The 17,139-nt window shown below is 38.0% G+C and overlaps 1 protein-coding gene across 3 annotated transcripts in view; it reads left to right on the top strand.

Annotated features, from left to right (window-relative positions):
* ULK4 (unc-51 like kinase 4) overlaps window positions 1–17,139 on the top strand; it is a 190,903-nt gene that overhangs the window by 116,696 nt on the left and 57,068 nt on the right. For 2 of the 3 annotated variants that reach the window (XM_085538199.1, XM_015854094.3), the window contains exons 33-34: window positions 12,871–13,037; window positions 16,171–16,269. In XM_085538199.1, coding sequence (XP_085394325.1) covers window positions 12,871–13,037; window positions 16,171–16,269 — 266 coding nt within the window. The remainder of the gene's footprint in view (window positions 1–12,870; window positions 13,038–16,170; window positions 16,270–17,139) is intronic. The other variant, XR_014942922.1, reaches the window with a different exon arrangement.

The raw sequence follows: 17,139 nt of genomic DNA on the forward strand, positions 1-17,139 counted from the left end.
GGTAGAAGTGTGGCTGTCATATTAGCTACAAGTTTAATATTGATTACACAAACTAAGTTGTTACAGATAATAAATGAAAATCTAATTATGTTGGTGTCCCCGTGTAACTTTCCAGATATAAATAGTGAGTTAAAAGATGGTATTAAGAGATGAAATTGTGTATGTAGGCATATATTTGTAAAGAGACCCTATTGGAATGCAGTCACTGTACCATAGATTGTAGAGATATAATTTATTTTATGTTCTACCATTCATATTGCTTTATTGTCTCAGTATGAAAGCACTACATCACTGCCATTTTGAGGTAAGTGTGAAGTTGGAAAGGTACAAAGTACTGTACACAAAATTAAACTGCATCAATCATTACTCTGTCATGGGGTAATGGTTGTCTTTGGATGCAGTTATTTGATCCTACTGAAATAAGTTCATTTTTTCAATTGCTATAAAAGAAGCACCGTTTGAGACAGGGTTGATCTATGCAGTGCACAGATGGTCTTTGAATTGTGTGTGATGCAGTCAAAACACCTGGGGAACACAGTGCCATCAAGCGGGACCAAGACAGGCTGGGGCAGTGGACCCAGGAGAACCTAATGAAGTTCAACACATCAAAGTGCAAGGTCTTGCATCTGGGTTGTAGTAATCCCCACTGTCAGTACAAACTGGGGAATATAAGGATGGAGCACAATCCTTCCAAAAAGGACCTGGGGGTACTGGTGGATGACAAGCTGGACATGAGCCTGCAATGTGCTCTCACAGCCCAGGAAGCCAACCAGATCCTGGGCTGCAGTGACAGAAGCGTGGCCAGCAGGGTAAGGGAGGGAATCCTGCCTCTCTGCTCTGCACTGATGAGGCCTCACCTGGAGTACTGCATCCAGATGTGGAGTCCTCAGTAGAGGAGAGATGTGGACTGGTTGGAGTGTGTCCAGAGGAGGGCCACAAAAATGATCCAAGGGATGGAACATCTCTCCTATGAGGACAGGCTGAAGAGCTGGGGCTGTTCAGCCTGGAGGAGGCTCTGGGGAAACCTAAGAGTGGCCTTTCAGTATCTACTTCAGTATCAGAGAGAGGGCTATGGGAAGGAAGGGACAGATTCTTTAGCAGGGTCTCACAAAATGTTCTGTTTAAATTGGTTGTGGACAACTAAACTTTGAAATAATTTTCTCTTTAAAGCAGAAAGAGTACTAGATCTTAATGGAAAGTGGAAAATTGAGTTTTCTTTTAAAGTAGAGTACTTTGGTTGGTAGAGACCTGCAAAGATCCATCCGGTCCAAATACCTGACCACCTAAGGACTAAACAGCAGTTCAGGCTTTCATATTTAAAGGTTTCCATAAATGTTTTCACATTCTTCATACCTAATTTTACATTATACTTATCACATTGCAGGTTGCTTACTCAAACCACTCACTCCTGTTCCTGTGAGAGTTGGCAAAGATCCTGCATAGTGTTGTTAATGGATTTATCCACACTTTTAAAAGATCACATTTTCTAGCTATTATGCCCACGTTGTGACATGTAGTTTTTATTCAGTTGTAATGCCGTGAAATATGACTTCTTCCTCTAGATGACAGCAACAGTACTGCTACTATATGCATTACAGAGAAGCTGAAAAAACATGATGACCTGACAGTCTTTCCAATACATGCTTTTGCAGAATAGACTACCTGAACCTCTACATACACAGGCAAATACTGAATATTTTTATCCCATCACTGAACCCAGAATGATAGGAATTGTAGGTTGTTGCCATTATTCCTCTTGCAAGAAAAGCTTTTTGGACCATTATTTACTGTGTGTTTTTGTCAGAACTTACTGAATGTTGTTGAGAGCGTATCGTTCAGGCAGCAGCACAAGATGAATTTAGAGACAGTATTTTGTCTACACTGTAAGTCGTAGACAAGATAAGGAAAAAGCTGATAAAGTGTTTAAAGGAGCAGATTATTAAGACAGGTTTGGAGGTTTTGACAGAAGATTTGGAAAGAACAGTGTTCCTCACAAGATTTTACCTTCCTGAGAGATGGCTCAGGCAATTGCTTTAGACTAGACTGTGTATTACAGGACTAGCCTGGATGCAGCTGGGTTCTTGAATTGGACTGTGCCAAAACTGGAAGGGATCCTGGAGGTAAAGTCGAACATTGTGGTTATGTCAAAACAGAGCAGGTATGCATGCAAAGAGAAAAACACGTAAACCTGAACCACTTAATTAAAAGAGTAGTGACCTCTGAGATGAAGAGTCTGTGGTTAGATATCAGAAATTTAATTGGACATGGCCTGAGTGTTACGGCCAGATGACAGCAAATCGGAAGAGAATCTGCTGGTCAGAGTTTTCGTAGCACTTCAGAAAACAGTGGAGCTAGCAAAGTAAGCTTGAGGCAAGAGCATTTGTCTGATCGTAGTTGCAAAACCAGATGAGACATCCTGAATTCTGTTTAGGCCCTTTGATCATGTAAGCGAAAACACACCGAAGCCACCTTGGACAGTTACAGTTGCCTGTTGTCAGCATTCAGTTTTGTTCTATAGTTAAGTTATAAATAATGCAGGACATTACAGGAAACTGTGGTGTAGTTTCAGTTCTGTTGAGATAAGCAGCAGTTAGTGGCACTCAGTGGATACTCTCCCCTTTGCTTTTGGCCTTTGGTCTAGCAGTAACAATGGCAAAAGGCTGGCACTTGAGAATCCAAGTAAAATGCAAATATTTGTACTCTGTACATTTTCATCCTGCAGAAAACTGAAGTAAATGGACTGAGAAGTGTAGGAATAAATATTTAATATCTCAAAGAGCATTACTTTTCAGTGGGGAAATATGTAGTTTTTACACTTTGCCACAGATATATGGGAATATTTGTCAACTGTGTGTTATTTCTGCAATTTAAAACTGTTTGAAGACTTGAGAGAATGTAGTGAAGCCCCTGCCCATTAGTCCTTATCACTTTCAGTCCAGAGACTTTGAGAGGCCAATAGCTGGAACAATTAGCACTGGTAATGTCGTTCAAAGCTTCTGAATGCTGTCAGCTTGTGACAGCAGTTTAGTGCCCTATCGGTATTCCGAGGCTGTTCCTATCTGGCCTGTACAGGTTTTGTCAGAAAGACAGCTCTGTAAGTTTTAAAGGGGTCTCTCAAGGATTTTGGTAGAAGGGAAGGCTGATGCCAAAGCTGAGGTATGTTAAGATTCTTGAAGCAGATAAACAGGGTTTAATCTTACGTGACAGGAAGTCTATTATTAAAATAGCAATCTCTTTAGAAGAATTTCTAGTTCTAAATTAAGCCCAGGATACAAATTCCCCCTGTATTTTATCACACAGTAATTATTGTAGGCTTGATCTGTCTGGGCACTAAATCAAAATGCTTTTCTGAATCTTTTCTGACTCAGAATCTCCCTAAATGAAAAGATTTCCCGATCTAAAAATTGAAAAGAAAACAAAAAAATCCTTGCAGATTTTATTCTAGTAAAGATTTTTTTTGTGTCTAGTTTTGCCTTTAATATGAGGACTTCATGCCCTTGTTTTTCTAAAAAGCATGCGCCATATAGAGATTGACAGCATGCAAGCAAAAATTCTTCCGTGTAGCTGAGGAGCAACACTTGATATGTCAGACAGACTTGAAAGGAGTTTTTAAAGACCGTTGCCTCTCCTCTCAGAATGTTAGGTGCCTAGATAGACGTTCTTGTTCATGATGTGGATATGAAAACACGCTGTTTGGAAAAACCCCTAAGCATCATTCAAGGTGTCTTTCAAAACTTAAGAGATCTTTTTTGTTGTTGTTGTCAACATGTAAGGTATAAAATGGAGTTTATCGGGATCTAACTTGAAGTCTATGCCATGCTGTGGAATAACTTGTTCAGCTGGCAACCTGTTACAAGTGGTGTCCCTCAGGGCTTGGTACTGGGGCCCATCTTGCTTAATATCTTTACTGATGACCTAGATGAGGGGACTGAGTGTACCCTCAGTAAGTTTGCAGATGACACCAAGTTGGGAGGTTGTGTCGATCTGCGTGAGGGTAGGGAGGCCCTTCAGAGGGGTCTGGATAGGCTTAATCGCTGGGCTGAGGTTCAACAGGGTTAAGTGCCGGGTCCTGCACTTTGGCCACAATAGCCCCATGCAGCGCTATAGGCTTGGGGCTGAGTGGCTGGAAGAACAGGAAAGGGACCTGGGGGTGTTGGTTGATGTTCGGCTGAACATGAGCAGCTGAGGGAGCTGGGATTGTTTAGCCTGGAGAAGAGGAGGCTCAGGGGAGACCTCATTGCACTCTACAACTTCCTGAAGGGAGGCTGTGATGAGGAGGGGTTTGGCCTCTTCTCCCAGGCAACAAACAGGACCCGAGGAAATGGCCACAATTTGTACCAGAGGAGGTTTAGATTAGACATAAGGGAGAAGTTCTTCTCTCAAATTGTGGTCAGGCACTGGATTGATTGCCCAGGGAGGTGGTGGAGTTGCTGTCCCTGGCAGTGTTTGAGAGGCGTCTGGGTGAGGAGCTATGAGATATGGTTTAGTAGCTAAGTGGATTGTAGTGGTAGCAGGAGGACAGTTGGACTAGATGATCTTATAGGTCCTTTCCAAACTTGTGATTCTATGATTCTATGTTTCTATAACTGCTTTATAAAATGGAATGCCATCTGTAATCTATATCTGATATATGGGGATAAATACCTAAGAGGAAAGGTACAAATTTGTTTAACAGCAATAATATTCAATCCAGGCAGTAAAATTTTATCTTTGGTTTTTGTTGTTTGTTTGCTGTGCTGTTTTTTTGTTTTTGTTTTTTGGGGTTTTTTTTGTTTCTCTTGTGGTGTGTGTGTTTTGTTTTGTTTATATTTTTTAATTATGATGGAAGATTGTGCTTGTAAGCACTGACATACTGAAAACCTGTATCAACAAAATCTTCTAAATCTATATGAACAGAATACATGCTGTGTGCCTAATATATGCACAGTTGAGGACAAAAATAGTTCAAGTGTCTTTCCTCTAAGTCACTGTATTACATTCACCTCCATTCCTTCCTGGATCTTCCAACTAGAAGGGTCATTTGAGTGTGAATTTGCTTCAGGCTGAATGAGATAGGTTAATGTAGGCTGCCCATTCCAAACAATGTAAAGAAACCTAACATTGTATGCCAAGGAGAGCTGGAAGACTCCTCAGGCACTCACACACTTGTAGAGGAGTAACCTCCAACAATTGCTCGCTTGCAAACATCTGGGAAGAACTAATATTTGTAGTCAACAAAGCTGTTTACAAAATAAATGACTTATCAGGCAGCCTTACTTTTGTGTTCTGCTGTATTGCCACTCATCTCTTGGGATGGCAGCACTCGATTTTGCATGCATCAAGGGCTTTATGCTTCCAAGTTAACAAAAATGCATTCTATTTGTGTTGCACATAACATGCATTAGTGACAGGGCTGGCAGTGTTTCTTATGGCTCTGCTGGGTACTAAATTTCATCTCTGGAAAGCAAAAGTTTGATTTCAACATATAATTTAAAAAAAAAAGAAAGTTCTTTTTTATATCCAGTCCCACAAGGCTCATCCCTTCTAATAAGAGCCTTTCAATGCTATATGCGCATTTTCAGTGAGTCCTACCTTTCCATTATGTTTTTCACTTCTCTTTTTGTTGTAAATGACCAATTATTCTCAGCTATTACAGAATGTAAGAAGAAAACAGTATTTCTAGAGACTGTGGTGCTGAGTGTGGAATCCTAATGAATCAAACCTGACTGCAGAAATGAGGCACTATTAATATCCTGTCAACACTCAGCATAGACCCCCCTGAATATCATTATAGTCCATGGTTATGCAGTATTCTCTCATATGAATTTTGCATATATATTTTTTTTCTGATCATACCAGAAAGCATTTGAATGTTCTTGTAATTATTTTGGGAAGCACGTTACTTTCTGATCCTTCATACATCCTTGCTGAGCAACTGTGTGTTCACAGTCAGTGAGTTATACTCCTAGGAATGAGGACTGTCTCAGTAAACCTCAAAACCAAAATTCCCTGCCTTCAAAACTTTGATGTTACACACCCATGTGTGCTGTCAGCTCAATTGCAGAAACATTGGCTATCTCTTCTGACTTGATTATCGTACGATTGAGTCAGTCTGACACTGAAGCTTGACATCTGTTGATGTTTTGCTAAAGAAAGCTTAATGAGATTCTAAGATAGGAAAATTCCTGTTTTTTCATTTTTTTAAAAATGTAGCAAATCTGGAATTCCCAAGGGGTCAGTTATTATTGTCAGAAATTCTCCTTTTTTTTTTTTTTTTTTTTTTTTTTTTACGTTGTTCTAACCACATCTTTCACATAGAATAAAGTCTTACCTACCGGATATATTTTTTATGTTTAACAGCTTTTTTACTGACCACTCAAGCATACTCAGCAGTATGTGATTTTATTATTCCTAGATTTTTTAAGTTGACTTATTGCTATCTTTTTTCTAATATTTATGCACATTTTTTAAGAGAGAATCAAGATGTTTGCTATCTCTAGACAGTTGTGCTAAGTACATGTTAGTCGTCATCACCTGCATGTTAGTTACATAGGCTAGACTTTAGAAGAAAGCAAATTTCTGTGCTGGGAGGATTCTCTTTGGCTTAGAGAAATTTGGCATGACTCCCTGGGGAGTCATCAGTTGTGCAATTTTTCTTTGCTAGTGAAATACGCTGCCTCTAAGCTGCCATCTAACACTAACCCCCAAACATTGCCAGTCCTGGAAAAGTGTACTAGAGCATGTCATGTCTTCTCCCTTGACTCAAAGCAGAAAAATCCTACCTCTGGGAATGTCAGGTGTGCGTTTCTCTTAGACACCCCCACATTCAGGATAATAAGTAGTTCCTTGTCTGTGCCTTGTTGTATTAAAGCTGATGACTGACTTTTCTTCCCCAGTTGTCAAAATCCTTACAATATCCATTTTTCTGCACTGACTGATATTGCCTGGCATCGTAGTCCGTGACCTCCCTGCTGCACAAGCAGGGAAAGTTGAGCCACAGGCCCTTCCCACAACATAAAGCTCTGGACTTCCTTGGCCACTGTGATGTGACCACTTGCAGCGCAATTTTTTTTCCTCAAATTTAGTGATCTGTTAAAATTCATTCACAAAATTCATTCATACTGTCTCAGTAGTTGGAACATGTGCGGTATTTTTTCCATTAGATGCTACTTATTTTTAAGATCACAATAGAAAAAAAGATTTCAGGGCTGCAGTCATGCAATTATATATTCAGCTGCTCTGACTTCTTTCCTCTGGCTATGATGTTCATCACTCAACAAATCTTGAAATCAGAGGTGACCTAATTTTGCATCCTCATTTATTCTTCCCTCAGCGGTATTACAATACTCATGCAAAAGTCTGTAAGACATAAATGACAGTGAGGAATAATAAACAAAAACAATCAGCCTCTTGAAAAATGCCTTTTTCTCTAAAAATACATGTTTTCTGCTTTCAGTTTTTCATAAGAAAACACTTTGAGTACCCAGCTTGTGATGAAAAGAATACAAATGAAGTCCAAGTTTCTATAGGTAAATGAGATTTTGCGAAGAATCTTTATGACATGATGGATTATCTTAAGGACTCAGGTACTGAGGAGCTCTTTCCTGTACAAAAGAACCTATCAGACAACAGTCATGTGTTCCTTCTTAGCAACAGATTTTAATTTTATAATTAATAGTAAAAAGATTAGTAAATATCTTTTCTAGTTAGTCCAGCAGTGCAGTTTCAAGTTCCCAATATGAAAATGGTAGGGAATTTATATTCCCTGAGATCCCCGGGGATTCAGTTGTGTAGATGTGATACAAATGGGAAAAACAGCTCTCCGGAGAGAGACGTGAAGAAAGGAACAAAGAGAAACCTTTCTGCCTGGCTGAGGGCTTTGCTGCTGGCTGCATGGTGGCATTGTTAGAAGGAAGTGCACCTGCTCGAACATTTTCTTCAGCTAGAAGCAGACAGGTTTGTTGAATGCTCTAATTGCTGGTAGGCATGAAAGGATTGCCTAGAAGATTGCTTCCTAGGCTGTCCTTTGATGTTTCATGTGATTTGGAAGTGAAGGTTTCTTTTCCTTTATCAATCTTGCTAATAGTTGAGAATAAAATGTTTCCTCTCAGCTTTCATTCCGGAAGGTATCACAGCACATTTGGTCCGATTAGCGGTAACATGGGCCAAAAGGTTCCTTTTATCTTTTGAAAAGATCTGTAAAACACAAACATAGCCATCACAGACCACATTCATAAAATCCCATTAGGTGCATGTTCAGTATATTGCAGGGGTCTCTTTGGTCAAGAAAAATTCTTTGCTTTGAACACTGAATTTCTCAAATGCTGTAACACTGAAGCTAGGAATTTTTGGATACTGTCTTTTTACACAGGTTATTAATCTCAAATTGCAATTAGGACAGGCATTGTTTTGTTGGTTTTTTTTTAGTTCCAGCTATGGTAATTTACAAACATAGTTCCAGTACTAAATCCAACTTTTGTCTTATTTTCAGCGACATTTGAACTACACCAAGATTTGGTGTTTTGGAGATCCTCCTTACTTAACTAATGCAAGGCATGACTAGTGCACTATAATTATGGCTACAAGAAATATGATGTGATATTTTATCATTTTGTGTACTGGAATTTGCTATTTAATAGGGTAACAAAAGGTGTGATTAATTAATAAACTTTACTTTGTTAATAAGAAATGTCCAGGTGAAAGAAATGAGGACGCATTCATTTAAGCCGTCACTAAGACTTTTCTTTTGACAAAGAGAAGTATTGCTGAAATAGGCTGAGGTATTAGAAACCTTAAGCAATGTATGGTAAGCATGGTAGATATAATGTGTCCTGATTAAAAAATATTAATTATAAATAGGTTTTCCTAAAATCTGTATGTCTTACCAGACTGTGACGAGGTGAACTGGAGAAATAAGATCTATTAAAAAAATTTAGAGAGTGGAGCTGCTGATTTCAAGTTTTGTGCTTTGGTGATAGTTGAAAATACTGATGCTACTGATACAACTCAACTTACCATTTTCATTGGAAATACTGATAATGAATATAATGTCACTGAAGAAATGGCTTTTTTTTAGCACCAGTGAAAGACTGAACTAAATCTGTGATATGTACAAAGCAGACAAAAAATACATTAATGCTGATTTCTTTAACCTTTGTCAGCATACTGGGTATTGCTACTGATGGTGCCCCAGCAATGGTTTGATGAACTACCACTGCATCAGACATCAAGAAAATGCATGGATGAAAGCTTTAAAAATGGATCATGTCACGCAATTCATCATTAAAGTTGTGAATTTCATGAAGTCCAAGGGACTGAATCATCACCAATTCTAGGAATTCATTAGAAGTATGGATAGTGATTACTGGGCCATCATTTACTTTTCTGAAGGAAGGTATCTAAGTCAGGGTAAAATGCTAAAAAGGCTTTGCAAAGTGAAACCAAGTCCTTTAAGGAATCTAAAGGAAAATTTGTGCCAGCACATGAATATGAAAAATGGCTCACAGGTTTAGCATTTCTGGTGGATTTGGCTGCTTATTTAAATGAGTTAAATGTGTGTCTTCAAGGTGAAAATCAGCTTTTCTGTTCTGTGCTTCAGATAGCAACAGCATTTGAAACAAAACTTCAGTTATGGCACGCTCAAGTTATGGCAAAGAATTTCATGCATTTTAACACATTGGCTAAACGCAGACCTGTGAGCAGTGACGAATGTGCAGCTCTGCTTTCCATTTTGATAAAGAAATTTGAGAATATGTTTCAAAATTAAAAAAACAAACAAACAAACAAAAAAACAAAAAAAACATTTATCTTATTTTTAATATATTTATGTCTCCATTTTTGGTTGGCATAAATACATTACCTGCAAATTTCCACATGGAATGTATAGAGCTGCCGTCAGACATTCTACACACACTAAAATTTGGTCATGTATCTTTAACTGACCTCCATAAAGCCCCATCTTTCTAGAGAGAACTACTTCTCACTTTGCAGTCACACCTTATTCATATCATCACTTTTTGGCAGCATGTACATTTGTGAACAATTATTGTCAAATGTGACGCACAGGAAGAGTACTATTTCATCAGTAGTCTTTGATGAGCACCTGGAGAGCTCACTAGGAATGGTAACCATTGCCATTGAACCAGACTGATGCATTAGTTTCACAGAAACAAGGTCAAACATCCCACTAGTTTTATGATTTTTTTTTTTTTTTTTTTTGCTCCCTGTTTTTTATAGTAAGAATACATTAAAAATAAGTTTTGTTACTTATATATATAAAGTTTATTTTATATGCAGCCCATGGCAATTCCTGTTTGCTCAGTGTGACCCAGGCAAACCTAAAGGTTGGACAATGATAGCTTTATTGTAAATTAAGCATATGGTTCTTGAATTGATTGTAAAGTCTGTCAGAAAGTTAGTGTATGCTATGAAACTCCTGTGCAATTTTTACATTATGATTTACTGAATTGTGAATAGTTTCCATTTTTTTAGACTGACATCCTCTTTTTTTTCATCTGCTTTGGGAATTGAATTTTAAAATGCTGTTACACATCTGTCTTGATCTTTATCATGACTTTTCAAGTAAATTCACTATAGTGTTGGTGTCCAAAGCCATTCAACTTCTACTGAATTTTGTCATGGTCAGTGTAAACTACCAGTTTCCCAACTTTCTTTTTGAGGACAAAAGGTATGTATTTTGTCCTGTGGTGTAAGCAAGGAGTGTATTTACATGCCTGCAATTATGGCCTCCAATTTTGATTTTGCTCTGACACAATAAAGGATATGTCTGGAACTTTATTTACTTGGCAAGAGGTCAGTCAGTTTTATTTTTATCTGTGGAATCAAGCATTTATGGGATTTCTGTATGAATCATGCAGCGTGTTAAGGAGCAACTGCACCAATGTTTTATGTCTTTATTTTAAAGTTCTGATGGGTTCTAGACTCCTAGTGTATTGTAAGCACAGACAAAGGTGTTTTTTCTCCCCAGAACTCCAAATTTAACATACATATTTTGTACATATGTCAGCATTCATCTATCTATGTACGATCTGCCAATTCTGATGCTTTCATTAACTAAGTACATGTGAATATTCCATCTTAAGGGTTATGTATAAGCCATCTAGAAATAGGAATGACTCATTCATTTTGATGTGGCTGTGGGTTTTGTGGTCATATACAGAGAGAAATAGGGTGTACTTGGGCATATCCTCCCAGGCAATTTTGCAGACTTTGCTTTGATAGGGACCAGCTTTGCAGAGGCTGTTTTCTTAGGTTTCTTCTAATTTAGGCTGGTTAAAAAAGGGCTTAGAATAACCACAAGTTTCATGTTGGGCAGACATACTGTTTATACTCCCCTTGGTGGGTATTGGTGACATCACTTAAATCTGTTGTCTGCATGGTATCTCATTTGTGTGTGAAGTGTTCGGAACTGCAGCAGAAACTGTACTTTAAAAAAGGAGGAGGAAATTAAATGTGTAAGATCAAACTGATACAGTTTGGAGAGTGTGTTTCATGCAGACAAAAACCCAGGAAATTCAAAGCTCAGCCGGAGCCGTAGTCCGTCAGTCAAACTATTGTGGGAGAACAGTGCTGGTAATCATAAAAACACACAAAGATGTGAGATATAATAGTGCGAGTCTTAACAAACCTGACCTGTAACTGTATTCTGAATGAATGTTTTTGTACTTAATTTCCTGAGGGATGTGTTAACGGCGGTGAATAGGAGAGGAACACTTTTTGTGGAAGCTCAAGTAATTGATGGGGAAGCTTTCAAAGCAAAATAGTCACCCCATAGATTTGCCTACCAGCAAAAGCTTAGTGGTGTAATTGCACAGGGTATTTTGCAATGTCTTATTTTTGTACTGATGCTTGTAAAGAAACAAACAAACAATTACTTTTAAAAGGAAATGTTACAATAGCGGTCTCCTCAGTGAGGAACAGATCCACTTCTGTTGGATTTGGTAGTTTGGGACTAAAACCTTAGATGCTAAAGTGCTATAACATGTGCCCAAGTCAGAGCATAATTAATTGCCAATTTTAGGAAGGTAGTTTACAAACTAATTATGTTCTGGGTGAGATGCAAAGTGTATTTCATTCCTTATGAAACACTGAAAGAACAAGATTAAGATTAAATATAATAAACTCAGTTACTTTGTATTTGAAAGTAAGGTGGATTCTGAATTGAGTTGGTATTTCTTTGAAATTGATTGTCTGATGTGTGAATTGATTTGTGGGTTAAACAAGCTACAGGAGGTGATATTATTGAATACCAAAGGTGCACAAAAAAATCTTCAAGGCAGTGTGTAGTTTCAGGAAACTTTTTACTATCACCAGCCAAATGGGTCTGAAGTCCGTTTTAGGTATAGAATTTGGTATTTCCTTTGTAATGATCTTCCATACCTATTTCATACTGTGCATAACACTGTTCAATTAAACAGTTGAAATATATGGAGAAAGTTGCAATTGGCAGACCAATTAAGAAAGAAAACTTCAGGCTCCAATCTTGATGTAGCTGCTGTCTCATTCTGTTCCAGTCTGGAGGAACTGTCTGGTTCTTGTGACCAGGGGTGGTATGAAGGAGATGTGTCTCTCTTTTGTGGAAAAGTTTGGGATTCTTGATATGTTTTTGTTTAATGAGTGTTGCATAACACTCTGTGCAGTTAGTGAATTAGATTGTATCAGCTTAGCTGTCTTTATGGGCGGCTCCAAATACAGGAAAGGAGGCAGTAATTATAATAATGGAGGGGGAAAAAAAGGAACATTAATAAATATTCACTGTGTATGTGAAATTTGTTTTTCTGCTAATCTACTATTTTTATCTGGCCTACCTTCTCAGTTGTTTTTGTTTCCTGATAGCCTTTATTTTTTCCTTTTGTCTCAATGTCTGCATAGGACTGGCTCCTCACGTCTGTAATCTCCTAATAGAAACTGTGGCTCTGTACTTGGAGGCAGATGATAAAAGCAGCACCAAGACAGCAAATGCACTGCTGCTGTCCTTGCTTGACATTTTGCACTGCATGCTGATGTACACAACAAACATTGTGCGCCAGGCTTTGCAGGTATGGAGTTCATTTCCTGGGGGTGATAACCACCTTAAACATTTTTTATAGATACCTTCTTGTTATGCTATTAGTGAATTTACCACTACTCTCCTTTCATTAAATTTTCAGTTTGGTGGAAAGAGAAGAAGCATGTATTTTCAGCTGCTTGCCCCTGTGTGTGCATTTGCCTGGCTAGAAATTTCATTTCAGCACATGCACGGTGCTGGGAACACAGATCTTAGCTGCATGCTCCATTTCTCTACTCCACAAACAGCTTAATGCAGCGTTTTCTCAATGGTAGTTCAAAGTCTTTTCCTTCAGTTCATGTTAAAAGAAAAAATTTACTCCTTAAAAAGCAGTACCTTTTCAATATAAATCAGATGTGATTATTGTGCTTGAAGAGTATATAACCTCTGCATGTGCATCGATGTGCTTACGTTGCTAGTGTTTTAACTTTCTCTTTGAACCACTGCAAAACACAGCATTAATAGGGCTGCCTCTCTCAGTGAAGTCTTCCTTAAAAATGGAGCACAAAAAGATACTTAATCAAAGAAATTGCACATAGCACTTCTAACAACAAAACAGGAAGAATGTTTTGTCCTTTTTTAGATATGATGCTAATCTGGCAATGTTTGCATTGTTTTTAAGTGATACACTAAATTACTGTAGTTCATCAGCTCGAAGCAACTACTGTATTTGGGCTATAAACAGTCCTTTACAAGTTCATTTCCCACTAAAGAACAGAGAATGCTCTTACATCCAGTATAACTGGAGGACAGAGAATCAGAAGATGGCAACCGGATTGTGCTGTGTATCAGTATTAGCCTTCCTTATACTTGTGGGCTTTAAGGAAGTTTAAGGTATGATGTAAGTATTGAAAATAGAACTTTTTTTTTCTACATAGATTTAAATAATCAGCTGTAATCAAACAGATATTTCACTGAGTTTTTTTTGTTGTTGTTGAAAAAACATACTTCAGATCCGATGGTACAATACCGAGGCTTTTTCAAGTCCTCTAGCAGCAGGCTCTATAATGGGTTTTGCATGTAAGAATCACTTTGGTAATCAAATTTTGTAAGCTAATGGCTGATTGTCATATTGCTAGCAACAGTCTATATAATCAGAGATAGCCAAGCTCCGTACTTGTGTTCTTTGCAAGTGCTGTGAGGCCAATTATACTGGAGGGCATATGAGGAGAGATGACCTTGTACACAGTTTGGTAATATTAGTGAAACTCATTACTTTTATTTAGATATATTAAATCTAACTTAAATCTATGCATTCATTGCCACATTTGATCCTGACTTAACATGAATACAACAGTAGATTGATAAACCTCAAGCTCTAGTTTTGTACAACCTCAGTCAAAGTCATCTAGTGTGCTTTGGAAGACTAATGGATAAGAGACAGCTGGCTCTGCTCTGCCCAGTGCCCCTGTGTACCCTGTGAAATTACCTTTGAGGTAATATTACTTGCCTTGACATAATTGTCTCAGTAGTAGTCATCATTGGGTTACTGTGGGTTCTACAGCTACCTCAGTACACATGCCTTGTTGAATGACAGCCATTAGTTGCTGGCTGCAACAGCATATTACCTTATCTGCGTGTCACTTAATGGATCACAATAATGGTAAATGTTCTTCGACTGTTTTCAAAGGGATTTCTGCATAAGATACCTGCTAAAACAGTTCTAGGGAATCAAGTTTTCTCATAACAACATTACTGAGGCCTTGAGCTGACTTGTGCAGGTGATACCACTGTCCACCAGAATTTTGATTTTTGATTTTTTTATATATAAAGTAATGGCCTTATCCAACTGGGTAGGCAAAACGTGAGAGCACACCTCCTTCCCATTTCACTACATTGTGCTGGATGGTACGGATAACTATATCTGGCTTCATTCAAGAGTTGTCCTCTGTGGACCAAGTGTCTGTATTATAATAGAAATAGTACTAAGGTTTGGATGAATTGGGATATCAATCCCTGATTGAGGGTGTCTTACTTTTGATTCAAACACTGAGCAGAAAAAGCTGTTGACAGTTTTGCTAACGTGAAGACAACCTACTTTGCTTTCTTGATTACTATAAACACTTGTTTTTTAAATTTCTTTTATGCACTGTGTCTTTTTACCCTTCTTGGACTTGCTATGTGGTGAGTCTCAGTGAAGGACACACCAGTGTGTCTTATTACTGAGAAATGGCTCTTGAGGGCTCCTTTATTTCTGAACTCTTCTTGTAAGGCATTTTGTGTTCAGCTCATCAAAATAAACAGTGCAGCTTCAGCAGTAATGTCTCCTGCCTCTGGGGACCTGCTCTTGTGCTCACTTAACCAAACAAAAATCCTTGGTTATTATACCTGGGTGATGGCTTAAGGATTACACTTGAAATGAAACGCAATACAAAATGAATTTTGAATGTGTCCTCTAGATAAAATACTTAAGTTTTCCTCTAGCAGAAAGGCTCTGCAGGGTCACAATCCAAAGCTGCTGGAAGGTGGTGAAGTTAAATGAAAAACCTTGCAAGCAGACCTTGCTGGTACCCTGGGGCACAGATGGGTCATACTAGCACTGCCTGGGATGGCAGCATATTTCTGTGAAGGGGAAGACAATGATCAGAATTCCAAGCAATAACAGATCTTATCACACTATCAGGTTTTATTATTCTCATTTCAAAAATAATTTAAACTATTTATGTATTGTGAATGTTTCAGGATACAAAGCAAGTCAAGAAGGCAAAGAGGCAAATTGCTGTTGAGAATCATAACCTTTTGGTTGTCTTGATTTTCTTCTTTTGTGTTGCACTTAAAATTATTCCTAATGGTAGAAAAAAATGAGTGACCTTTCATATTATGACAGACCTGTTGAAATAGAATGCAAATACATAAAACATTCACGGCTTCAGAAGTATCCTTTAAGCATACAGATAATATCATTTAGCTGAATAAACATCATGTAGGTGGGTATATTCAGCCTGTGCAGAACAGGTGTGAAAGCACTTTTGCTTTGTGCTTAGTGTTGCAGACACAGGTAATATACAAGTTTCCTTCAAACTTTCCTTCAAACGTTGACCACCTAATGAACCTAATTTGTTTCTCATAACTGAACAGTCACTGAGGCTGTTTTGTTGTTGTTTTTTTTCCCTCACCTTATTAAGGCACAGAAGTCTGGCACAGGAGGGGACACGCAGGCTGCTGAAGACCTTCTGCTTATCAATAAACCCCTGACGGACCTAATTAGCCTGCTTATTCAACTGGTAAGAATTTGCTTGTTTGGAAGCCTATTGGAATGTCACTGAAGTTGGAATTACTCAACTGAATTCAACATCCTAGAGCTGCATTTGACAGGTTTTCGCTGCTTTTAAGCTTCTACCTAACATAAGACAAAAACGCTTTCAGGTTTTTTTGCAGGATTTACAGGCCACAACAACTTACAGGATACAAGTGACATGCAGAATCTGGGGCAATGGCAGGCTCCAGATTCTTGGGTGAGATAAATATGTGCAGGCAAATTGTAGCCCCAAAGAATGGACTAATGTACAGAGAAAGGATTACATTCAAACTTAGAAAGCAGCTACAACTACCAGTGGAACTGTCAGTAAACTTAAAATTAGTTTGCAATGAGTGGTCACTTTTAATATTATTATCTTGGGTTTGAGCTTCCTGTGTTTTTTTCAAATGTTTAGTTTGATTCTAACATCACCCTGAATGATTTAGAAGTGGGATTGGTCCCTACTGGCCTGCAATAATCTTTTAAGTCTGTTTCAAGTTTGTTTTTTCCAGGCTTTGCTAGACATCAGATTCATTATGGTATTCTCTTCTACCCCCAGTCTTCTTGGAATTGTTCCTTTCCAACTAAGTATAAGTTTGATTGTGATATAAACATCTGTAGCACTTTTCATACCTTTAGCACTATCCATCTTTTATTTTGGGGAAAAGTATGGTAACTTTTTTTTATTAACTTTTGCATTTTGATGAATTTATTTTAATCAAAAGACTTCTTGGAAATGTTCACTAAATGACCTGAAACAAAGTGACTGAATTTCAACTGTGTAGTATTTAATCTTTATCAATTCATTTAATTTACTTTCTATTACTTTTTAATCACTATATATGATAAATGGTAA

Source organism: Coturnix japonica, chromosome 2, assembly GCF_054131305.1.
Source record: "Coturnix japonica strain WE chromosome 2, WE-NBRP24, whole genome shotgun sequence".
In the NCBI taxonomy this organism is placed as follows: domain Eukaryota; kingdom Metazoa; phylum Chordata; class Aves; order Galliformes; family Phasianidae; genus Coturnix; species Coturnix japonica.